The sequence below is a fragment of the Lithobates pipiens genome, unplaced genomic scaffold (genome assembly GCF_037356315.1).
Source record: "Lithobates pipiens isolate NorthernLeopardFrog02 unplaced genomic scaffold, aLitPip1_a1.2 Scaffold_18, whole genome shotgun sequence".
NCBI lineage: Eukaryota > Metazoa > Chordata > Amphibia > Anura > Ranidae > Lithobates > Lithobates pipiens.
The window spans coordinates 395,335,549-395,360,956 of NW_027507758.1; the positions used below are offsets into that span (position 1 = coordinate 395,335,549).

The following is a 25,408-nucleotide window of genomic DNA, read 5'->3' on the forward strand; positions in this document are numbered from 1 at the left end:
GATTAGATAGGGTTTCAGTCAATTTATGTGTAGGGGATAGTTCAGGGCTCGACAAAACCCGGGCGCCAGGTCGCATTGGCGACTAGAAATAGCGACCTCGCGCCTGGGGCAGCACAGCTGGGGGTATCCTGTCTCTGTGGACCCCCCCAGCGTGATCGCGTCGGGCCGTTCCGCCGGCGGCCGAAAATTTAGGCCGCGGCTTTGAGGCCTTCTGCGGTCCTATGATTCCTTATGGAATCTGGCGCCCTCTTGTGGTCGCTGTTGGTATGACAAACCAGCAATGCTAATGAAGTTTCCTCTGCCTGTTTTATATTACCTGCCTCTTCCCTTTATTTAGAACCCCCTAAACATTATATATATTTTTTATTCTAACACCCTAGAGAATAAAATGGTGGTTGTTGCAATACTGTCTGTCACACCGTATTTGTGCAGCGGACTTACAAGCGCACTTTTGTTGGGAAAAATAATTTAGTTAATAAAAAAATAAGACAACAGTAAAGTTAGCCCAATTATTTTTTATATTGTGAAAGATAATGTTACGCCGAGTAAATTGATACCCAACATGTCACGCTTCAAAATTGCACCCGCTCATGGAATGGCGACAAACTTTTACCCTTTAAAATCTCCATAGGCGACGTTTAAAAAAAATTCTACAGGTTGCACGTTTTGAGTTACAGAGGAGGTCTGGGGCTAGAATTATTGCTCTCGCTCTACCGATCACGGCGCTACCTCCTATGTGTGGTTCGAACACCGCTTTCATATGCGGGCAGGACAGGGCGCGTTTAAAAATTATTTTTTCTGCTTATTTTAACTTTTTTTTTTTTCCACTGTTCTTTTAAAAAAAATGTTGTGTCACTTTTATTCTTATTACAAGGAATGTAAAAATCCCTTGTAATAGAAAAAGCATGACAGGTCCTCTTAAATATGAGATCTGGGGTCAGAGAGACTCACATCTCATATTTACACTAAAATGCAATTGAAAAAAAAATTGTCATTTGAAAAAAATAAATAAAATGTCCCTCTAAGAGCTATGGGCAATGACTTGGAGACGGGGGGGCGGCGACGGCGCTGCTATCTTCCCCTCACTCGTCTCCATGTCAGGCCAGGGACAGGTCCGGATCGCCGTCACGGACCTGGCTCCTAACTTTTTAAGCTGGCTCCTAGATTCCACGCAAATTTGTCAACCCCTGGGATAGTTTATGTAGACGCTCTGTATCTTGAATCTTTTGTAGTAGTGTGTCTAGTTGTGACGAGTGTTTCTTTTTATTTTAGGCCCCTATTTGAATAAGAATACCTCGCATGAACGCCTTATGTGAATTCCAGAGTGAATATGGGTCTTGCACTGAATCTTGGTTGTCTTTAAAAAATTGTTTAAGTGGTGTAAAATTTTTGCGTGGGAGTTGGGTTCCTGTAGTAAGCGGCTATTACAACGCCAGATGGGGGAAGAAGGGGAGACACCCTTTTCTAATATAGATAAAGAGATAGCTGCGTGATCAGACCATGTGATACTATGAATCTTGGTACAGTCTACATGTTGTAAGAGCCATTTGTCCGTTAAAAATAGATCAATGCGTGAGTAAGAGGAGTGCCTGTGTGAAAAGAAAGTATAGTCTTTTTCGTTGGCATGGTGACATCTCCATGTGTCAAAAAGTTCCTCTGAATGTAGTAAAGTTTGAAGTGAGGCTGTACTCTTGGGTTTAATCGTAGTGGTGTCCATCGTGGGATCCGGGACCATATTAAAGTCTCCACATATAAGAAGATGACCATATTTCATAGATGTCATTTTTTTTAACACTTTTCTGAGGAACCTGAGTTGGTGTGAATTGGGAGAGTACAATGTGAGTATTGTGTAGGGTTTGGAGTTGATGTCTCCAGTAACAATGATATATCTCCCATGTTCGTCCAGGAAGACTTCTTTCAGTTGAAAGGCTACTGAGTCACTTATGGCCATAAGGACTCCTCCCTTCTTATGGTTGGGTGTGCAGGCCATAAATATATGAGGAAATTTTTTGTGGGAACAATACGGGACTTTGTTTTTTTGGAAATGTGTCTCTTGAAAGCAGAGCACATCTGCCTTTTGTACCACAGCTTCCTTCCATAACGAGAATCGTTTAGCCGGGTGGTTTAGACCCCTAGCATTTAGGGATAAGCATTTAATCGTCATGGATTGATTAGCAGATGTACTGAGCGTGTGTATGGGTGGTAGTTACTCACTGTACGGATGAATAGTCCAGCAGTGGAAGAAGTTCTCTTTAGTCTAGTGGGAAGATTTCTAGAAGTTTCTTGGATGAATATTCCGCAAGTTTCAGATGCTTCATGTATATCTAACATAGGAAAATAAAAGGAACACATAATGTCATGAACAAAAGTAACTATAACAAATAATGAATAGAACTTAAAGTGGAGGGCCACCCTGAAAAACAAAAACATTTTAAAAATTAGAAAAAAATCTAAAAAAAAAAAAAATGAAAAAAAAATTTTTTTTTTACTTACCAGAAATGCCTGTTGCTAGGCACTTTATCCTAATCTTCCTCTTCCTCCTCCGCGGAGATCTTCTGTCTTCTGTCTTCGTCGCGGCGTCTTCTGGGTAATGAGTCGCGCTGTGTTCTGGGAACTGTGTGTTCCAGAACACAGCGCGTCCCATTCGTAAAGCGCTGCGGGACTCGCGCATGTGCAGTAGGAAACGGGCAGTGAAGCCATAAGGCTCCACTGCCTGTTTCCCTTACAGGGAATGGCGGCGCCGGGACCCGAGAGCCGAGGGACGGGTCGGCCTCTGGCGGCCGACATCGCGGGCGCCCTGGACAGGTGAGTGTGTTTATTAAGTCAGCAACTGCAGTGTTTGCAGCTGCTGACTTTTTTATTTTTTTTTATTTTAACCGGCCCTCCTCTTTAAGAAGTGGATCCAATAATCGATCCTTGTGCAGAATCATCTGCTACTAATAGTTGGGGGTGGAGGAGGAAGAGGTGATAACATGTCTCCCGTCCCCGGAGAAATGTAAATTATCTTCAGGCGTCATGACCCGAATTTCCACCAGGTGTTTTCTTTTGGGTACGTTTGCGAGACACCACCTGCCATTCTCCCTGCAGGGTCGGCGGCTTTGGACCGTGGGTGTCAGCAATCGGTATCTCAGCTAAAATACCCCACTTCCGCAGTGTTGAGATTCCTTCCTCCAGATTGGAGATCTGAACTGTGACTCCATTGTGGGTAATGCAGAGAGTAGCTGGGTATTTCCACTTGTGAGGGATGGTATGATTTCTTAATGCTTTAGTGAGAGATGCCAGGTTCCTGTGGCGCTGTAAGGTATGTCTGGACAGGTCCGGCAGTATCCTTATATCTGCGTATTGCGGGGGTATCTTATCCCAATTGCGGGAGGCTAGCATTATTTTTTCTTTGATGTGATAATAGTGAACTCTTAAGAGAACATCTCTTGGTGTTTCTATCGGAAGAAAAGAAGGTTTGGGTGTTCTGTGAATTCTGTCCACTATAAGGTCCTGCGCTGTCAATTCTGGCACCATAGTTGAAAACATGGTTTGAGCATATTGTAGGAGCTGGGTAGGAGGTATAGATTCGGGGATACCCCTCAGCTTGAGGTTATTCCTTCTGGACCTGTCCTCAATGTCTGCGATTTTATCTTTTATCCATTGTATATCATCCCCTTGGGCCGTATGTGCTTCCACCAGGACATTATAGGAAGAGGTATATTCTCCCATCTTTTGTTCTATTTTGTCTACTCTGTCACCCATGACTTGCACTGCTTTGTGACAGCTGCTTATACTCTCCATCATGTCTGAGTGTAAAGAAGCTCGCAGAGATAGCAACATGTCCTTTAGGGTGTTTTCTGATACTGGTGCATCAGTGGTAGGGAAATCTGAGATAGGGTCTCCTCTGGAATCCTGTGCGTGTGCTTGTGATCTGCTTACCTCCATTTCCGGGTCTACTGCGGCTTGCGGCCTAGCTGGGGAGTCTCTCCGCGGCCTAGTTTTGGCTGGGCTGCGCGTGGAAGGACTCTGTGTTTCCGAAGAGGATCCGCTGTGGAGGATGTTGCGATCGGATGTTTCGGAATGCAGCCTTCGATCGAGGCTTCGATCGATCACCCGGACGAGTGAGGTGACGGCTGTGCGCGCGCGTCTCCGCCATGTTGTTGCGGCCCGCTCCGGCCTAAGGCGAAATAGGAGTCGAGTTTACTCGGCAGCGGCACCACCTTTCTTCGTCGGCCCATCATCGGTGGATGCTCCGCCGTTCGGGCTATTTGTTAGCGGTAGTGGCGTTCGTTAGGAGGTACGGTGGAGTCGGATTTCTCTGGCGGGCTGACAGAGCTCTTCTACTACACGTCCGCCATGGAGCTCGGTCGCCACGCCCCCCCCCCCCCCCCCTTCAAAGTGTTTTCTCAACAAAATACAGCATGAAGATATGAATAGATGGATGGATGATTTAACTTTGAATATTAAAATAAGTTGAATAATGTTTTTTCAGTTTGTGGTGCTCAAATACAGTATAGTTCCACTTTAAGGAAAGCAGTAGTAAAGGATCTCCAATCTTGCCACAATATTACTTACAGTATATATCTTGCTTGAGCCTCACTCCTACTACACATACGGTGGGGTAACTGATTATTCTGTACCGGCCTTCTTACTCTTGAGAAAGTAATCCTTTAAAAACATTGCATTTATATCTGGATGGAAGTTGTTACCACATTAATATAATAAAGTGTATTGGCAAAAAAAATTAAAAATTGCAGTACATCTTTGCAATACATTTCTTTAAAAAATGCTGTAAGCACAAAATGTCTGTTAAACCTGACAGATTTCCAGTGAGGTCCTAACTTCCTGTAGCAAGCTGACGTGCTATCCTGCTGCACTGAAATCCCAAGCAGTGATTTTAGCCCTGCCATAGTTTCCCCTAGGATGTATGTAGATATAGAACGCCATTGGTGGTATCACAGCAACACCTTTCACCCACGCTGGACTTCATCCTGGTGTCCACTGAATCATTTTTATTGGAAACATTGTAAGTAGATAAATATCCACGCTCATTTAAAATTAAACAATTAACAGCAGCTGAACACCATAACCCTGATACTAGGCACAGAAATGTAAAGAAAAATATAAAGTGCAGTGCTTGTTCAATAAATAATGATTAAATAATCACACAAGTGAAACGTGCAAAAATGGTGACAATCCAAAACCAAAATAAAGTGGCATTCAAATGAAATCAATATTAACATATAAATGTTCAATAAAAATGTATTAAAATTAATTAATATGTGAATCCATAAATTATCAATGTCCATAGAAATATAAAAAAAAATCCAACAGATAGTGGACTTGATTGAATAAAAAAAATATACTTGACCACGTGGAACCCGTCACCTTTAATCACCACTAATAAGATGGGGGCTTACCAGATCAACGGTGACCACCTGTTTATGGGACGTCAGACAGCGCATATAATGTCACAAATTTTGGCTCCGAACGACCAGATGTGAAAAAACGGGTGTCTTCTATCTGCAGACTCCGCAGCTTAGGTGATCAGTCACTGCAAACTTCCCAAACAATAAAAAGTGCTCCAAATTGTGTGATATGTTTTAACACCAACATTTTTTTCATTGCATAAAGTCAGATGCTGTAAAAAGGACTCCACCGAGTCTCCAATGTACAGATAGCGTTTAAAATACAAACCGCGTTGACAACGAAAAATAAAACTGCTAGCAGATAAAAAACCTATATGTGGTTTTAAATTGCGATTGCACATGCGCAGGACGTGTGGGCGTAGCTACCCTTCTCTTACCCTTTCTCTTATTGGAAACATTATTATCCATTGTACATTAACCACTTCAATACCGGGCACTTAAACACCTTCCTGCCCAGACCAATTTTGAGCTTTCAGCGCTGTCGCACTTTGAATGACAATTTTGCGGTCATGCTACACTGTACCCAAATTAAATTTTTATCATTTTTTTCCCACAAATAGAGCTTTCTTTTGGTGGTATTTGATCACCTCTACGGTTTTTATTTTTTGCGCTACAAATAAAAAAATACAGAAAATTTTGAAAAAAAAAGTATTTTTTTTGTTTCAGTTTCAAAACTTTGTAAATAAGTACGTTTTCTCCTTCACTGATGGGCACTGATGGGGCTACACTGATGGGCACTGATAAGGCAGCACTGATGGGCACCAATGAAGTGGCACTGATGAGGTGGCATTGATGGACACTGATAGGCGGCACTGATAGGCGGCACTGATAGGCGACACGGATGGGCGACACAGATGGGCGACACGGATGGACACTGATAGGTGGCACAAATTGGCACTGATAGCTGGCATGGATGGGCGGCACAGATGGGCATGGATAGGCGGCACAGATGGGCATGGATAGGCGGCACAGATGGGCATGAGTGGGCACTGATAGGCGGCACAGGTGGGCACTGATAGGCGGCACAGGTGGGCACTCATAGGTGGCACAGGTGGGCACTCATAGGCGGCATTGGTGTTATACTGTACTAATGGATGCCAATCAGTGCCGAACAATAATGCATGCCAATCAGTGATGCCCATTGTGGGCACTGCTTGGCATCCATTATGGGCACTGATTGGCATCCATTGTGCTGACTGGCATCCCTGGTGGTCTAGGGAGAATTACCTTTTCCCTGGTGGTCTGGTGGCATCCCTGGTGGTCCAGTGTGGGCATCCTCGGGGGGGCTGTGCTGATAATCGATCAGCACAGACCCCCCCCTGTCAGAGGAGCAGCCCATCGGCTCTCCTCTACTCGCGTCTGACAGAAGGAGGGAAAAGGGATACCAACAAACCAATCAAATGAACTAGCGTTAACCAAGAAAATATTACATTTGTACAGTGCAGCACCTAGTATGATGAATATTGAAAAAGGAACATCGTTTTTTTTTCTTGTTACAGTTCTAGTCTCTCCATCTCACATTGAAGATTAAGGTCTGTTAGTGTGGACAATATGGAAGGGGGTTCCAAAGTCTGGTGATATTTAGCTTTGCTGTTAGTAGAAGGTGTATTATTGCTTCTTGTGATCTGGGAGGAAATTTTTCTATCCTCAGGTGGATTAGAGCTAGTGATGGGTTGAGCGTTGTGGGGATGTGTGACATAGAAGAGATCAGGGAGAAAATTTGTTTCCAAAGGGAGCTACAAAACTACAGGAGATCCGTGAATGTACCTATACTGCCACAAGACCTCCAACAGGTAGCGGCACAACCTGGGTATATTTTTGACAACCTATAGGGTGTTAAGTACCACCTGTGTGTTTTTTTGATAAGCTTCCCAATGATTGGAGCAATGGGATGCTGTGTATGTAGTTTTAAAGGCCTGCTGCCAAATAAGAGGGGTTTCTTTAATATTCAGTTCTCTCCATTTTGGGAGTAGGGTTGATAGTCATTTAAAGCTGCGTATATAACGATATCCCATGTTTAGGGTGTGTGGGTTCAAAATAGAACCTACATAGTGTTTCAGGGATTGTGACTATAGAGGGGAGTTTAGAAGCTTTAGCCCGGGTTCACACCAGTGTGGTGTGAATTCCAGCTACATTTTCTCTGTGAAGAGAAAAGCAGCTGTTCAGCGGTGCCGCTCCGTTCTATCTGTGCATCAGCTGAGCAGGGAGAGTGGGGAGAGGAGGGGGAGGTGTAGTGAGAAGGAGAGCTTTCTTGTTAAGAACACAATGCATCTGCGAGTTCAGAGGATAATGTGCTTGTAATTCGCACCGCAATGCCCAGAAAATGCACATGTTTTTTGTGCAATGCGCAGTGCGAATGCAACGCACATGTGTGAACAAGATACATTAATTTGAATGCATTTTAAAATGTCCTGCGAATTGGATGGGGTGTAAGCCGCATAGGTGTGAATGGGGGCTTAAGGAAGTGAGTGATCCTCAAATAAGTGTAGGTATATGTGTCTGGAAGATAGAATTTGTGTTGGAGGTCCCTGAAAGTTTTCAAAGACTGGTTACAGGAGAGATCCAGTAGTGTTAATTTCATATGTATGCCAAAGTAGGATTTTAAGGTTTGTTATTTGACTCCAATAGTACTCTAAGGGAGATAGGGCGCGTATGAGAGGGTTGGTTAGGTGGCGTGGGGGAAAAGGGATGTTGTAGAGAGAGGGGAGCCCACAGTAGTGAGCAAGAGGGTATCCAGTAAGTTAATAGTTTTGCAAGGTGAGTGTTCCATAGTTGACCAAGTTTTATTGAAGGATGGGTGCCCAGTAATATAGTTGATCCAGGATAGAGGCATAATAAGTACGAATGTGGGGAAGTCCTAACCCACCTTGGTTGTAGTACCTAACTAATATATGGTGAGCGCATCTGGGTGGTTTGTTGTCCCAAATTAATTTCGTAATCAGCCTTTGTATCGAGGAGAAGAAGGCTCACGATACAGGTATCATTACTGTATGGAATAAGTATATTAGCTTAGGTAGAACAATCATCTTAAAGGAGGCCCTGTTTAGACAGACCAGAAGTTTGCATTTGGTTAATTAGTTGAGGGAGTTGTTTTTGGAAGGCTCAGTAGTTTAAATCATAGAGTTGGGTGTGGGACAAAGAGATTTTAATCCCTAGGTACGGAATAGCCTGTGTGGTCCAGGTGTAGGGGAGATCTTCTCAGAGGAGAGATTCTAATCTGGCTGAGAGGTGCAGGGGTAGGATCAAGGATTTTGTGGAATTAAGTTTGTAAAAGGAAACTGAACTATATTGATGGAGAATTTTTTGAACCACTTTTAAGAAGAGGGTTAAGTTGGAGATTATGAGGATGACATAATCAGCGAAAAGAATAATCTTGTGGTCTATACCATTGCAGGAGATTCCAGAAATACGTGGGTCATTCCTAATTTTATATGCTAGGGGTTCCATCAAGAGTGCAAAAAAGAGGGGAGAGAGGGCAGCCTCGATGGGTGTCATTGGAGCTCTCAATGGGTTTGGACAACGTCCCTTCAGTCAGCACTCTAGCCCTTCTGAGTGGCTTTTTTTTATGCTTGAGATTTATCTTCTGATAATTGCTCTTTCTGAATTGCCTTGAGCGTTTGTTTATTAATAGCATTAATACTTTGATTCTTTTTCTTGCTCCCTAGAGTTATTTTTCAATACAAATGATTAAAGTTAGCTTTCAGTTTGAATCAGAATAACACAGAATTTTATTTTCCAGGTTTATGGTGGGATGTGGACAATGCGATGATTGGTTTCATGGAGAATGTGTTGGCCTAAGCCTTGGTCAAGCACAGCAGATGGAAGTGGATGACAGAGAATATACATGTGCTAAGTGCTGTGTGGAAGAGGAAAAGATGGACACATCACAGATTGTTGCTTCCAGTGATAGTCAGAAACCGGATCTAGTCCAAGAACATAAAACTCTGGAAATAAATAAACCAGCGACAACAGGTTGTCCAGGTTTACCCTATGAAAAATCTAAACCGGCAGATGATACGATAAAACATAAAGTTAAAATTTCCAAAAAGGTACCGTATAAAAGTTAATTTGTGATTGGTTTAAAGTGGAATTACAGGCTTATACTATCATAAAACTGCTTCCACGCCCCTTTTAAAACCTATACTAACTACCATGTAGAAGAAACATGCATATACTAACCTATTCTCTGGCCGCTCTGTTCCAGTTACGTGATCTTCCCTGTGTCGGTCAGCATTGGCTCCAGGGGAGAGGAGAGAGCGCTCCAACGGCTAGAATGCCTGAGAGGTGATCTCCCCAATGGACAGGTACAGTCCTTGCAGAAGTATTCACCCCCCCTTGCCATTTTTCATGTTTTGTTGCCTTACAACCTGGAATTAACATGGATTGTTTCAGGATTTGCATCATCTAATTTACAGAACATAAAACCACAACTTTTGAAGATTTTGTTTTATTGTGAAGCAAACAAATAGGACAAAATAACAGAAAAAGTCAATGTGCATAACTATTTACCCCCCTAAAGTCAATACTTTGTAGAGCCACCTTTTGCGGCTATCACAGCTCCAAGTCGTTTTGGATAAGTCTCTATGAACTTGCCACATCTTACCACTGGGATTTTTGCCCATTACTCCTTGTAAAACTGCTCCAGCTCCTTCAAGATGGATGGTTTGCACTTGTGAACAGCAATCTTTAAGTCTGACCACAGATTTTCTATTGGATTGAGGTCTGGGCTTTGACTAGGCCATTGCAACACATTTACATGTTTCCCCTTAAACCACTCAAGTTTTGCTTTAGCAGTGTGTTTGGGGTCATTGTCCTGCTGGAAGATGAACCTCTGTCCTAGCCTCAAATCACACTGGAGTGGTACATGTTTTTCTCAAGAATATCGCTGTATTTAGCACCATCCATCTTCCCCTCAACTCTGACCAGTTTCCCAGTCCAGACTGCTGAAAAACATCCCCACAGCATGATGCTGCCACCACCATGTTTCACTGTGTTCTTTGGGTAATGTGATGTGTTGGGTTTGCGCCAGACATAGCGTTTTCTTTGATGGCCAAAAAGTCCAATTTTAGTCTCATCAGACCAGAGCACCTTCCTCCATACATTTTGGGAGTCTCTTTCGCAAACTCAGAAAGTGCCATTTTGTTTTTTTGCTGAAAGTAATGGTTTTCTACTGGCCACTCTGCCATAAAGCCCAACTATATGGAGCATATGGCTTATTGTCGTCCTATGTACAGATACTCCAGTCTCTGCTGTGGAACACTGCAGCTCCTCCAGGGTTACCTTAGGTCCCTGTGCTGCCTCAAAGTATTGACTTTAGGGGGTTGAATAGTTATGAACATTGACCATGTTAATTTCAGGTTGTAAGACAAAACATGAAAAATGCCAAGGGAGATGAATAGTTTTGCAAGGCACTGTATTTCTACCTAATAAAAGCTTGAAGAAGCTTGTTCTTTTTTTGTGCTCGTTCACACTAGCTCTTTACAGCTCTTTCCTTTTTTTGAGCATAAGCATTTTTTTTGTTTTTTTTTTCACAAACCCTCTTAGATAATATTTTCTTAACCACTGTATAAACAAAGCAAAAAGCTGCAAGCTCTTTGGGGCACTAGCTCCTCTTAAAAACGCAAATTTGGTGGGTGTTGTTTTCTGCCTGTAAAAGCATATGCCTGAAAAAGCCCTAGCGTGCATGGGCACATTGGCTAACATGGAGGGGAGTTTCGTAGAGCTCAAAAGCTTGTAGGAGCCGCTCCTTTGAGCTGCAGTATGCACAAGCCCTAAGAGTATGAAATATGTTTGGTTTTAGAACTCTGGAGATAATAAACAAGCCTTAGAAAGGAAGGATTTGGAAATGAAGAAACATGCATCTGACAGAAAAAGCTTGCAGTCTGCCACAACATCTCACAGAGTCTCTGAAGAAAAACATGAAAGGTCTTCGAAAGATCCTACAGCTGCTCCATTCAATGATGAAAAGACTCCAAAATCAGGTATAATTACTTAATGCAATTGAAGTGTCTGTTTTACTTTAAATGTACGAGGGTTCTTCAAAAAGTTTCTGCTCTTTTTTTTTTTTTTTTTTTTTATAAGTTTCGCAACTCATCTTCACTACAGCAAGACAACTCTTAGCCCTTGTACACACGGTCGGACATTCCGACAACAAAATCCGTCGGATTTTGTCCGAAACTTGTGTTGCATACACACGGTCGGACAAAGTTGTCGGAAAATCTGATCGTACGTGACGTGACGACGTTATTTCTTTACGACGGAACTACGTTCAGGCTAGTAGCCAATAGCTTTGTTCTAGGAATTTGATCTGAGCATGCGTGGCACTTTGTCCGATCCGAATTCTCTACACACAATCGGACAAAGTCCGATCGGATCATGTTGTCGGAAAGTTTTATAGCCCAGCTCTAAAAATGTGTCCGTCGGATATTCCGATGGAAACAGTCTGATGAATGAATGAATGAAATACTTGTATAGCGCACAATGCGAACTGAATCACCTCTAGGCGCCTCTAGGTGTGTGGAGCCCACACACAGTCGGATTATCCGACAACACGGTCCGATCGGACATTTTCCATCGGAATGCCTGACCGTGTGTACATGGGCTTATACTAAACTGCAAGGTCAGCTGGCTTGCCAGACAGACTAGTTACATGACACCTTCAGACACAACCAATTGCTCCTCCTCCTTCCCTCTTCGGTTTCAACGAAAATAGAAAAGTGCTGAAACTTTTTGAAGACCCTTCTTATTCCTGTGAATCCTGCTACATTTTAACTATAGCAGCACTGTAGTGTTGTGAATACTAAAATGTAGACATTACCTCCTTATGAATGAGATGATTATTTGCTTAAAAAGTCTTTTGTTAAACTGGGCATTTCTGTTTCAAAAAATATTACCTGTGCTTTTGTAAACAGGTGCTAGTGAGAAGCAAGACATTAAAAAAAAGAAACCAGAAAAGAGGGGATCTTCATCAGGTGTACCAAATCCCTCTCCATCTACACCAAAACCTTCTGTTGACCAAATAAGGCAAAGTGTCCGTCAATCTTTAAAAGATATTCTAGTAAAAAGGTATGAAAATTATTTTAACAGAAATCTTGACACAGATGGGGGAAACAATGTATATATAATGGTGGATATATCATTCTTTTTAAAAACTCATAAAGGCTAGATGTCAGTCTGAAAGTTAGATTATGAAAAATTGGCTTACATTTGAGATAAATTTATGGTCCGATTGGTAGACAGTTGAGCTGTATTAATTGACTTGGATTAAGAAATAATAAGCAAACTAATGTCAGAAGCAAAGCATACATGCACTTATACACTAGACATATAACTTTAAAATGCCTGTAATCTTTTGTGTACACAGCTCTGCAACCACTTATCAAAGTAAAAGTGTGTTCCTTCATCATCCTTTGAGGGACACAATAATTCAGAACAAGTCTGGTTATACCACTGCCTACAGGAGGCAGGGGCATAGGCAGACAGGAAAATCCTGCCCCCATGTAACCCTTCCAATCCCAGCATGCCTCAGTTTTTTTTCTAGCAACCTAGGTGGTTGTATGCCTTTTCTTCAGCTTTGCAAAAAAAAGAAAAGTTGTTTTGCTAGCCTCCTAACATCTTGGCTTTTTTTCTTGGTGACTTCAATCAAATCTTGCTACACTGGTCCTTGAGCTGGTCTTCACTTAACAGCTATTTGGATTGGAAGCTCATCTGCTTCAGAGATTGTATGCAGATCCCTCTTGGCTGGACATGCCTGGAATGTGACCTTCAGGCCCTGCCCCCTGCTTTTTGGTGCTTTCCATACCTTTGTGTACTGTGTTATGTGCAGAGTGCTTTCCGGGTCCAGAGCCACGGCATGCACCAGGTGTTACCCTATCCCTGAACATTAAGCGAGGCTGATGCACTGTTATCCACCTCTCTGTTGCACTGTTGGGTGCTATGTTAAATTTCCTATTTCCACCTACCATGATAAGGTTTAAGGCTGAACGATTGAGTGCTGACATCATCATTGGGTAGAGTGCTGTGTGTTGCATTTAGCGCTGAAGAAGCATCATCCTGCTGTCGCTCCTGCTCTTGAAGCACCAGATGGATCTCTGGTCTGTTTCCACTGCCTGCCTACAGTCGCTTGCTCACCTCAAGCCACCTGAAATCCTCATCAACACGAGCTGCCTGGTTTTATAAGTAGGCCTTGCATCACATTGGGCCTAGTTATATTACAGCTGTGTGAATGCAACATGTCTTCGCTAAGACACACAGAGGACAGTCCCGCTGCCATGGAAACCCATACTCCCCTAGTGATTCTGTGGGCATTTACTTGGTACCTCCAGAAGTAATTGACTCCTGTAATCTATATTTGGGACCCCTGTTGTCTTAGACTTGTCCTTGTCCCACATCCACAGGAACCTCCTCTTAGCCCATACTCCCCTAGTGATTCTATGGGCATTTACATGGTACCTCCAGAAGGAATTGACACCTGTAATCTGTATTTGGGACCCCTATTGTCATAGAATTGTCCTTGTCGCACATCCACAGGAACCACCTTTTTCACCTTGGACCACCTATCTGCTTGTTCTTAGATACTGGGATGCCTTGCCTGCAGACGTTCCCAGCATGTTTCAGTGACACCCCCTTCAAAGTCTAACTTTGTACATTCTGGACCTCTAGCACAAGTTGAACCTTGCAACCCTGTTATTGTCTCTGTCTCTGATTCACAGTTCAGAGCCCTGGCATTCTATCTCTGGTTTTCAGGTCGCTGCAGTCTTTCAGCTAACTCAGATTTACAGGGGGTTGTTTAAGATCTTCTAGATGTAGTGCATACCAATGCTGCACCTGGAGGATCAGCCTCCTGTTCCAGGCCTTGGTTCTTTGCTTCATTTGTAAAGACCTTCCTGATACGTTCACTATTTGGATTTTCCATTACCAAGAATGGAAACGCCCAAGAATTCCTTGGCCACATCTGAGAATTTTTCTCCTTTAAGGGAGAATTTATAAATTGGTGGTCCTTTTCCACTGTTGATTCACCTGTAATCCACCTTAACAGACAGACCACCAAACGGGTGAATGAAGCACTCATTTTAAAGCAGTATTAAACCCAAAGGCAAACGGTTATTATATTGCAGCTTATCAATTTTTAGATGTAATGGCTGTATTGGTTTCCTTTTTTACGCTTTCTTCTATTTTTCATCTGGTGATCCAGCAAACAAGTTTGTTGTTTTTCAAACGCACAAGCCATCCAGCAAAATGTATTAGTTTACATGGATGAAACAAACCTCATAACAGGGGTGAATAAAATTATCTGCTTTTATAAATTCATGCAAAACCTTTATCTCAAAGGCAAAAACTGTTTGCTGTAGCTGCTTATAAAGTGTGAGATGGAGTTTGGCTTCAAATTTTAATGTGTATCCTAATCTGCTAATATATTTAACAATCCCCTCCCCTCAGACTGATAATACTGCTGTCTGCTCTGTCTCCTGTGCTCATTCCTCCTGAGTTTTGTCTCACTAATGCCGGAGGTGTGTTACTGGCCAGATTACAAGGGGGAAAAGACAAAAGAAAACCGATGCAGCTACCACATTTAATAATTGGTAAACTGCAATATAATACAGTTTTGTTTTGGGGTTTAATACTACTTTAACCACTTACAGACCGGACCATTTTGCTGGTCAAAGACCAGACCACTTTTTGCGATTCGGCACTGTGTCGCTTTAACTGACAATTGCGCGGTCGTGCGACGTGGCTCCCAAACAAAATTGATGTCCTTTTTTCCCCACAAATAGAGCTTTCTTTTGGTGGTATTTGATCACCCCTGCGGTTTTTATTTTTTGCGCTATAAACAAAAATAGAGCGACAATTTTGAAACAAACGCATTATTTTTTTACTTTTTGTTATAATAAATATCCCCCAAAAATATATAAAAAAAACATTTTTTTCCCTCAGTTTAGGCTGATACGTATTCTTCTACATATTTTTGATTAAAAAAACCGAAATAAGCGATTATTGATTGGTTTGCGCAAAAGTTATAGCGTTTACAAAATTGGGATAGTTTTATGGCATTTTTATAAATATTTTTTTTCTACTAGTAATGGAGGAGATCAGCGATTTTTATTGTGACTGCGACATTATGGCGGACACATCGGACATTTTTGACACATTGTGGGACCATTGTCATTTATACAGCAATCACTGCTATATAAATGCAGTGATTCCTGTGTAAATGACACTGACAGTGAAGGGGTTAAGTCTTCCTAGAGGTGTGTTACTAACTGTGGGGGGCTGGGCTTTCATTTAGTGAACACTGATCTCTGCTCCAATCACATGGAGCAGAGATCAGCGTCACTAGTTGCTAGGCAGAATGGGGAAATTCTGTTTACAACGGCATTTCTCCATTCAGCCGCCCGTGAGACGATCGAGGGTATGCGCGCGGTGATCGAGTCCGCGGGACCCGTGACCCGGACTCGCGGGGGTCCCGACCGCGAGTCCGGCAGGGCGGCAATAAAGATTGGACGTACCTGTACGCCAATATGCCTGCCCGTGCCATTCTGCCGACGTACATCGGCGTGCGCTGGTCGGGAACCGGTTAAGGGAATTCACTGACAGACAATTAAACTCCCTCCTAAAATCCCAACTGGTTTGGGCTCTCGGTCTGGTGTTGGCAGTAATTTTAATCTGCTATTCCATGTCAGAATGGGTGGAAACCCACAAAGAGGGCTCCATTTCATGGAACAGCTAGAGCAAATGTCTGCAGCCTTGTGCTTTAGCATCCAAACTTGTGTATCACACTCTAGTGGAAACTTGTCTTTGGGATCAATACCTTGAATTGGCTTACACTCCTCTTTTCTACCTACCTTGCATTGGCTTACACTCCTTATCTGATTATAAGGCCACTTCTTGTGGGTAGTGATGCTGTCCTAATCTATCTAGAAGATTCTCCCTTCTTCCTCAGGGGCTTGAGGGGAGGGAGGGGCAGAGGGAATCACCTCCCAATGTAGTCTCTAAGGATGAGCTCAGGCGTGTTCGCAAACAGCACGTGCAGAGCCCACCAGAATGTCGGCGCTGGGAAGCTCTAATCAACAGCTGTGAGACATTTTCCGATCTCTGCAGCCGAACATCGGGACAATGTCTCACCATTTGTGATTAGTGCCCTGCAGTGCCGATTTCCTGGTGGGCTCTGCACGTGCTGTTTGGGAACACGCCTGAGCTCATCCTTAGTAGTCTCTCCTTTTCTCATTGACTATCAGTTCTTTTCAGTTTCCCCTTGTTACCAGTACTTTTAATGGTACTTGCAGAATCCCTGCCAAGACTACTAATGGTACTTGCTGAATCCCTGCCAGCACTCCCAATGGTACTGGCAGACTCTCTGCCAGAATTGACAATGGTACTCAAAGAATCCCTGCCAGGATTGACCGTGGTACTAGCAGAATCCCTCCCAGGGCTGACAGTGGTACTCTCAGAATCCCTGTCAAGATTGACAGTGGTACTCGCAGAGTACCTGCCAGAATTTGGGCTGGCTGTGCCCTCTTACCAAAATGTATTTAGGCTTCAGCCATTCAAGTGGAGTACTGTGTCTTATCACCAGCTACCCTTGTGCACAGGGCTACAATACTTATCGATGAGATTGCCTGGCTATTGCTGACCTGGATTGGCCTGCCTTCTTTCTTGTTTGCCGCATCTCTTTGATCCATATCTGAACCTGACTACTGTCATTTGTTGCCTGCCAAGATTCCTGCTGGGATCGGATTACTCTTTTACTTGCTGTATGCCTTGACTCTTATCCTGCTTGCCGCTCAGCGTACAGTCTCCACATCATATTTGTTCTGTTCCTGCTATCTCTTGGTCTCCAGTCCATCCCCACTTTCACAAACTCTGGGAAAGACAAACCCTGTGCCTCAGGTGAGCTCATGCCACTTTCCATATAACCTCATAATACCTATTCTATGTCTGGGACCAAGAAATTCCCGGCACCACCTGTCAGTCTCTTGGCTGGAATGGGGTAGTCTCTTCCCCTCTGCCCTGGAGGGAATCCACTTGCTGTTGGGTCCCCATACCTGGTTCTTCAATCTGGTTTTCCCAGAACAGTTCTGGAAACAGAGAGTGACCTGAAACAATCATGATGATCAGGACTTTACCAGTTGCTCACAAAGTGGCAAAGCATAAAGAAGTACATTTTTTGTAACCATGTTTACTTTTCAGGGAACTACTTGGTGAATTTGAACATGCTTAAAATTTAGGCTAGGTTCATACTGGTGCAGCTGTGTGATCCTATTTTTAGTGCACGTTTGAGGTGTTTTCCATGCTTCATGCATTTTTTTGGCAGAGAAGGAGACTGGATTATATACACAAAACTGCCAAAAAATGCAGCAAGACGCATGTACAAGCATTTTACATGTTTTTTTTTTGGGGGGGGGGGGGGTGGTCAAAATTGCACTACAGCTACACCAAAGTAAAACTGTATCTTTGTCAAAAGCACACTGCACTGCATTGATGTGAATAGCACCATCGTTGTGCGATTCTGTGTTACGGAAGTCGCATTTGAAATTGCATTAGAGTGTACCAGTCCTTAATCATCATTTCAGTACTATTTATCTAAATGTATACTTTTTTTTTTTTTTTAATAGACTTTCAGAATCCTCTTCAAAGATTCCTGAAGAAAGGGCTACCAAAGTATCAGCCAAGATCGAAAAGGAGTTATTTTCTTTTTACCGAGATACAGATTCTAAGTACAAGAATAAGTATAGAAGTTTAATGTTTAACTTAAAAGATCCTAAAAACAATGTACGCCGTCTTAAAATTATTTTTAATCTGCATGCTATTTATCTGCTTTGAATTGGTTACACAGAAATGTGTTGTTTTTTTATTTTATTTATATGACAGGTGTTGTACAAGCGAGTCCTCAGAGGAGACATCACCCCAGAACATCTTATCAAGATGACACCAGAGGAGTTAGCTTCTAAAGAGTTGGCAGCTTGGAGGCAAAGGGAAAACAGACATGTAATGTATTTTCCCTACTCCTCATAGAAATGTGTACGATGGATTTTATGTTTAATAACGCCGGCCATAGATGGTTTGAATCTCGGCCAGTTCAGGAGGGAGCGGCTGAGATTCGAACCATGTATTGGCAGGCTGATTGTACCCAAGTTTATTGATCGATCAACTTGGAGACAGCCAGTCTGTCGGATTTGTCATGCGTGGTTGCAGGAAACAAAATCGCTCCATCTATGGCTGGCTCAAGTCAGGTCATTTAAATTACTGTTCTCATTAAACAATGTGTTTATTTGAGTTTTTTGAGTTAACAGATTTTTAGATAATAAGCATTTTTGATGTAGCATCTTTTATAGCATCAATTACTAGGATGTGTTATATTCATTTTTATCTTCTACAGATTGTGTATTTTCAGTGATAATATACTTTTCTCGTCTGGGTAATGTATTTTTTTTTCTTAAGTCTTAACAAAACAAAGCAAAACTTTGATCTTCTGTCTCCTCTGTAGACCATTGAGATGATTGAAAAAGAGCAACGTGAAGTTGAACGGCGGCCAATAACTAAAATTACACATAAGGGTGAAATTGAAATAGAAAGTGATGCTCCTATTAAGGAGCCTGAAACCATGGACACAGAGGTAATATGTTCTTCTTCTGACATAGTTTCCTTTATGTACAGATCTTTTTTTCCGCGTTGATTTGTTTGGCTCTGGTATTGATGTTAGGGAAAATCCTGCGGATAAAAGTAAAGTCTCCCCAAAAAATACCCACCATACATTCATCCAAGCAGGCAGGTCAGGAAAAGGGAGGGAGGGAGAGCCCCAGCCCTCTTTTTCCTGAACCATGCTAGCCTTCATGCTCTCAACATGGGAGGGGAAGTGGTGTCACCCTGGGCAACCTGGCAAAGCATTTTGTCCCCATGTTAATGAGGACAAGGGCCTCTTCCTCACAACTCTGAACTGGTAGTTTTGCGGTTCTGTGGGTAGGGGGCTTATTGAAACCTGGACACCCCCTTTAACAAGATGTGAATAAGTAATAGTACCTCTACTCCTTCACAAAAAAAAACCCAGTAAAGTGTCAATGAAAGCTTTTTAAACTAAATAAAAAGGTATCATCATGTAAGTTGACCTTTAGATACGTTTCCAGTGTTGTAGATTTATGTCAGTCATAATGCTGATATCCTTTATGTCACCCAGGAGACCCTGCCCCTTTATTTATAACAGTTGTCATTCCCCAGACCTGTCATTCAGCAGGAGTGAAGTGACGAACAGGCATGTCCGTTCTCAATGGGTTTTATCTTTCAGTAGGCGTAGCCATTGGTATTGATGTAGATCTAGAGAATGTGATTGATTGTTGGATGTACTGTACATCATGGGACATTTGTTTGGCTTTTTTTAACCACTTCCCGCCCAGCCTATAGCAGAATGATAGCCGGGCGGTGGTTCAGTTATCCTGACTGGGCGTCATATGACGTCCAGCAGGATAACATGCCGGCGTGCAGCGCGGCAATCAGTGGTGCTGTGTGTCACTCTGGCGGAGGCTCCTTACCACTTGATCAACTGTGACCAATCACAGCTGATCACAGCATGAACCAGGAAGTGCCGGTAAATGGCTTTCCTCGGTTCGTGCTGAGAGGGAGAGCTGGTCAGAGGGGGGTGTGTGTCTAAGTTGTCAGCTCTTTCTTGTGAAGAACCTTATCTTACATAGAGGTAAAGTGGTCTTATGACCCAGACACCCCTCTGTTCCAATAGTGATCTCTTCCTTTCTTCTCAGTGAGGATATTATTATCCCCTCTTTCTGTCCTACCCCAATGCATGCCAAGCAGATTTCACTCCATTGTCTGGATGGGGTCAGAGCAGTTATAGGTACCTAGCTTCAACACCTTCATTCCGAAAAACCCTTTTTTATTTTTTTTATACTCCCTGAGGGTCCCAAGAAGGTTAACTCTTCCTCTTCTACCATAGCTAGGTGGTTTAAGCAGCATATTTCCATGGCTTATACCCTCATGAAAAAAGATTTTTCAATTCCATACTGCCACCTGGTTGTTCATACCTTGAACCAGTTTTACTGGGTGGATCTCAAGGCTTCTACTGATGCAAGCTTTGACCACAAGGTTATTCATGCTGTCATCTGAAAGTATCGGGTCATTTGACCCTTGTTTTCTTCTGGTCCTGTTTGCTGTTGCTTACTATATTGTTGCCCAGCCATCATTCTATTGCTTGGGGATAGTATAAAGAAAATACTGCACTATCTTAAAAATGACAAGCTGCGGCTCAAAATGTTATACAACACCAACAAAATATTAAACAAGAAAGGAGCTGCGCTAACCAGTGACAGCACTCAAAAATTCAATAAAGTGCAAATCGTGATATTAACCACTTTCAGACCGGACCATTTTGCTGGTAAATGACCAGAGGTCTTTTTACACTTTGGCACTGCGCTGCTTTAACTGGTAATTGCGCGGTCATGCAATGTTGTACCCAAACAAAATTTGCGTCCTTTTCTTCCCACAAATAGAGCTTTCTTTTGATGGTATTTGATTGCCTCTGCGATTTTTATTTTTTGCGATATAAACGTAAAAAGACCGCAAATTTTGAAAAAAAATGATATTTTCTACTTTTTGTTATTAGAAAAATCCAATAAACTCAATTTTAGTCATACATTTAGGCCAAAATGTATTCAGCCACATGTCTTTGGTAAAAAAAAAGTCAATAATTGTATATTTATTGGTTTGCGCAAAAGTTGTCACATCTACAAACTAAGGTACGTTTTCTGGAATTTACGCAGCTTTTAGTTTACGACTGCCTATCTCATTTCTTGAGGTGCTAAAATGGCAGGGCAGTACAAAACCCCCCCAAATGACCCCATTTTGGAAAGTAGACCCCCTAAGGAAATTGATAAGAGGCATGTTGAGCCCATTGAATATTTTATTTTTTTGCCTCAAGCGATTGAATAATGACAAAAAAAAATTTTTTTTTTTTTTTTTACACAAAGTTGTCACTTTTTGGGAGCCTAGCCGCGTACGGGGCCCCGAAAACCAAGCACCGCCTTCAGGCTTTCTAAGGGCGTAAATTTTTGAGTTCACTTCTCACTACCTATTACAGTTTTGAAGGCCATAAAATGCCAAGATGGCACAAAACCCCCACAAATGACCCCATTTTAGAAAGTAGACACCCCAAGCTATTTGCTGAGAGGCATGTTGAGTTCATGGAATATTTTATATTTTGCCACAAGTTGCGGGAAAATTACAAACTTTTTTTTTTTTTTTTTTTTTTTCACAAAGTTGTCACTAAATGATATATTGCTCACACATGCCATGGGCATATGTGAAATGACACCCCAAAATAAATTCTGCTGCTTCTCCTGAGTACGGGGATACCACATATGTGGGACTTTTTGGGAGCCTAGCCGCGTACGGGGCCCCGAAAACCAAGCACCGCCTTCAGGCTTTCTAAGGGCGTAAATATTTGACTTCACTCCTCACTACCTATTACAGTTTTGAAGGCCATAAAATGCCAAGATGGCACAAAACCCCCACAAATGACCCCATTTTAGAAAGTAGACACCCCAAGCTATTTGCTGAGAGGCATGTTGAGTCCATGGAATATTTTATATTTTGCCACAAGTTGCGGGAAAATTACAAACTTTTTTTTTTTTTTTTTTTTTTTCACAAAGTTGTCACTAAATGATATATTGCTCACGCATGCCATGGGCATATGTGAAATGACACCCCAAAATAAATTCTGCTGCTTCTCCTGAGTACGGGGATACCACATATGTGGGACTTTTTGGGAGCCTAGCCGCGTACGGGGCCCCGAAAACCAAGCACCGCCTTCAGGCTTTCTAAGGGCGTTACAGTTTTGAAGGCCATAAAATGCCAAGATGGCACAAACCCCCCCCAAATGACCCCATTTTGGAAAGTAGACACCCCTAAATTTAGGGGTACACTAGTGAGACTAGGTAATAAATGGCGGGTGCCCTGAAACTATAAAAAAATAACTAACCAACCAGCGTCACCTGTAACAGTTATATGGTGATCACTGGTGAAAGGGTTAACTAGGGGGCAATCAGGGGGCTTTATGCGGTAGTATATGGGGGTCCCTGGCGCTATAAAAAGCTGCGGCGAACCTAAATACCTACCTGCCTAACTAGCGTCACCTGTGACACTAATACAGCGATCAGAAAACCGATCGCTTATTAGGCTGGGTTCACACTGGAGCGATGCGGGAACGCCACGAATGCGCGGCGGGTTCCCGCATCGCATGCCTCCCGGCGGCAGTTCACACTGCCCTATGCGAACTGCTGGGAGTGTCAGTGAAATGTTACTGACACCCCCAGATCAGTTCGCATATCGCAGTGCGATCTGCAAACTCGGATCGCATGGTGTGAACACCCATGCGATCCGATTCTGCTGCGGGCCAAAAAAAGGGTCCCGTGCGAATTTGCGGCGGGTGCGGCGGGTGCGGCGAATGGCTGAACTCGAATCGCACAGAGATCGGATGTGATTTGCACTGCAGTGCGGTGCGAATCACATCCGTTCTCAAACCGCTGCAATCTGAACCCAGCCTTAGTGACACTGGCGACGGGGGGTGATCACGGGGTTAAACCTTTATTGGGGGGGTTAGGGGGGTACCTTAGAACTAAAGGGGGCTAACCCTAACTGCCCTAACAGTTATTAGTCACAAATGACACCCGCCGGGTGATCAGGGGGTTAAACCTTTATTAGGTAATAAATGGCGGGTGCCCTGAAACTATAAAAAAATAACTAACCAACCAGCGTCACCTGTAACAGTTATATGGTGATCACTGGTGAAAGGGTTAACTAGGGGGCAATCAGGGGGCTTTATGCGGTAGTATATGGGGGTCCCTGGCGCTATAAAAAGCTGCGGCGAACCTAAATACCTACCTGCCTAACTAGCGTCACCTGTGACACTAATACGGCGATCAGAAAAATGATCGCTTATTAGGCTGGGTTCACACTGGAGCGATGCGGAAACGCCGCGAATCCGCGGCGGGTTCCCGCATCGCATGCCTCCCGGCGGCAGTTCACACTGCCCTATGCGAACTGCTGGGAGTGTCAGTGAAATGTTACTGACACCCCCAGATCAGTTCGCATATCGCAGTGCGATCTGCAAACTCGGATCGCATGGTGTGAACACCCATGCGATCCGATTCTGCTGCGGGCCAAAAAAAGGGTCCCGTGCGAATTTGCGGCGGGTGCGGCGGGTGTGGCGGGTGCGGCGGGTGCGGCGAATGGCTGAACTCGAATCGCACAGAGATCGGATGTGATTTGCACTGCAGTGCGGTGCGAATCACATTCGTTCTCATAAACCGCTGCAATGTGAACCCAGCCTTAGTGACACTGGCGACGGGGGGTGATCACGGGGTTAAACCTTTATTGGGGGGGTTAGGGGGGTACATTAGAACTAAAGGGGGCTAACTCTAACTGCCCTAACAGTTATTACAGTCACAAATGACACCAATGCAAAAAAAAAAAAAAAAAAAAAAAAAAATGACATTGGTGTCACTGTGACTGGGGGGCAGGGGTAATTGGGGGGGTGATCGGGGGGTAAAGGGGGGGTGTGAGTGTGCCTGGCATGTTCTACTGTGTGTGTAGAGTGTTGGTGCAACTCACCGATCCGCTCTCCTCCGTGTCGGAACGGAAAATACCGACACGGAGGAGAGAATACATCACTTCCTCTCCTGTGTTTACATTACAGGAGAGGAAGTGATGTCACCGGGGATTTCCATTCGTCGAGAGCGATCGCGAGGGGGTGGCCATGAATGAATGGCCGCCCCCTCATCCCGGATCGCTCTCGAAGAAATGCCGACCGCCGCAGGCACCGGGGGGGGCCCGATCGGGCCCCCCACCCGCGGGCAGGCAGGGACTTATATATACGCCCATATGCCTGCCCGTGCCATTCTGCCGACGTATATCGTCGTGCGGCGGTCGGCAAGTGGTTAAAGTGCCTAATAAATAAATAAATGCATAAAAAGTGAATGAATAAATATATATGGTGATGAAATTAATTAGATTATTGAAAAAAGCAACGCCCAATAATAAAACCATAAAGTGTATAGCTAAAAGTGCATGACATAAGCTCAATAACGTATAAAATAAAGTGAAGTAAATAATATCCCCATGTAAGTAAATAATATCCACATATAGATAATGCAAAAAATTATAATAATTTAATAATAGTCCATAAAGGCCCCGTGATTTCTTAACACCGGTGTAACACCCAAATTTCCACAGAAGAAAAATTTGTAAACCACCTCCACCACATGTAAACACACTGCCGCTTACCGGAACTAGGTGGTCCCTTATTATAGAGGCCACACTGAGTGTTTTGTCTTAAACCACAGCCAGGGATTGTGTTGATGTCAAAATAAACTCCTCACCTTGATAGGATAATCCACAATTGAAAAGCCACACTTGTAATTAGGTTGGTATTCAAAAAGGTATCCCAGCTCCCAGGGGTTAATTCATATTAGCAAAATGTGCGACAGGATTCCCAAAAGAAAATATATAAACTCACATAGCGTAAAACCCTTTTCAGATTTATTCATAAAAAGACAAATGTACACTTACAAAACAGGGGATGAAATCTGCATAAAGAACAAAGTGAGCCGGCCGTCCTCGCTCACAGCCCATAGCTACCGGGACTAAGCATATAGCAGTGACGTCAAAACGTCGCACCTCCTTCCTAGGCGTTTCGTCATCAATAGGACATCATCACGGGGCACCATTAGGCATATATTATTAGGCACTTTAACCACTTTCAGACCGGACCAATTTGCTGGTCAAAGACCAGACCACTTTTTGCGATTCGGCACTGCGTCGCTTTAACTCACAATTGCGCGGTCGTGCGACGTGGCTCCCAAACAAAATTGACGTCCTTTTTTTCCCACAAATAGAGCTTTCTTTTGGTGGTATTTGATCACCCCTGCGGTTTTTATTTTTTGCGCTATAAACAAAAATAGAGCGACAATTTTGAAAAAAACGCATTATTTTTTACTTTT

The 25,408-nt window shown here is 43.2% G+C and overlaps 1 protein-coding gene across 2 annotated transcripts in view; it reads left to right on the forward strand.

Annotated features, from left to right (window-relative positions):
* Positions 1 to 25,408, forward strand: part of PHF3 (PHD finger protein 3) — a 160,210-nt gene that overhangs the window by 74,429 nt on the left and 60,373 nt on the right. For both annotated transcript variants that reach the window (XM_077487870.1, XM_077487871.1), the window contains 6 exons: positions 9,151 to 9,460; positions 11,212 to 11,392; positions 12,323 to 12,476; positions 18,023 to 18,179; positions 18,279 to 18,395; positions 18,895 to 19,023. In XM_077487870.1, coding sequence (XP_077343996.1) covers positions 9,151 to 9,460; positions 11,212 to 11,392; positions 12,323 to 12,476; positions 18,023 to 18,179; positions 18,279 to 18,395; positions 18,895 to 19,023 — 1,048 coding nt within the window. The remainder of the gene's footprint in view (positions 1 to 9,150; positions 9,461 to 11,211; positions 11,393 to 12,322; positions 12,477 to 18,022; positions 18,180 to 18,278; positions 18,396 to 18,894; positions 19,024 to 25,408) is intronic.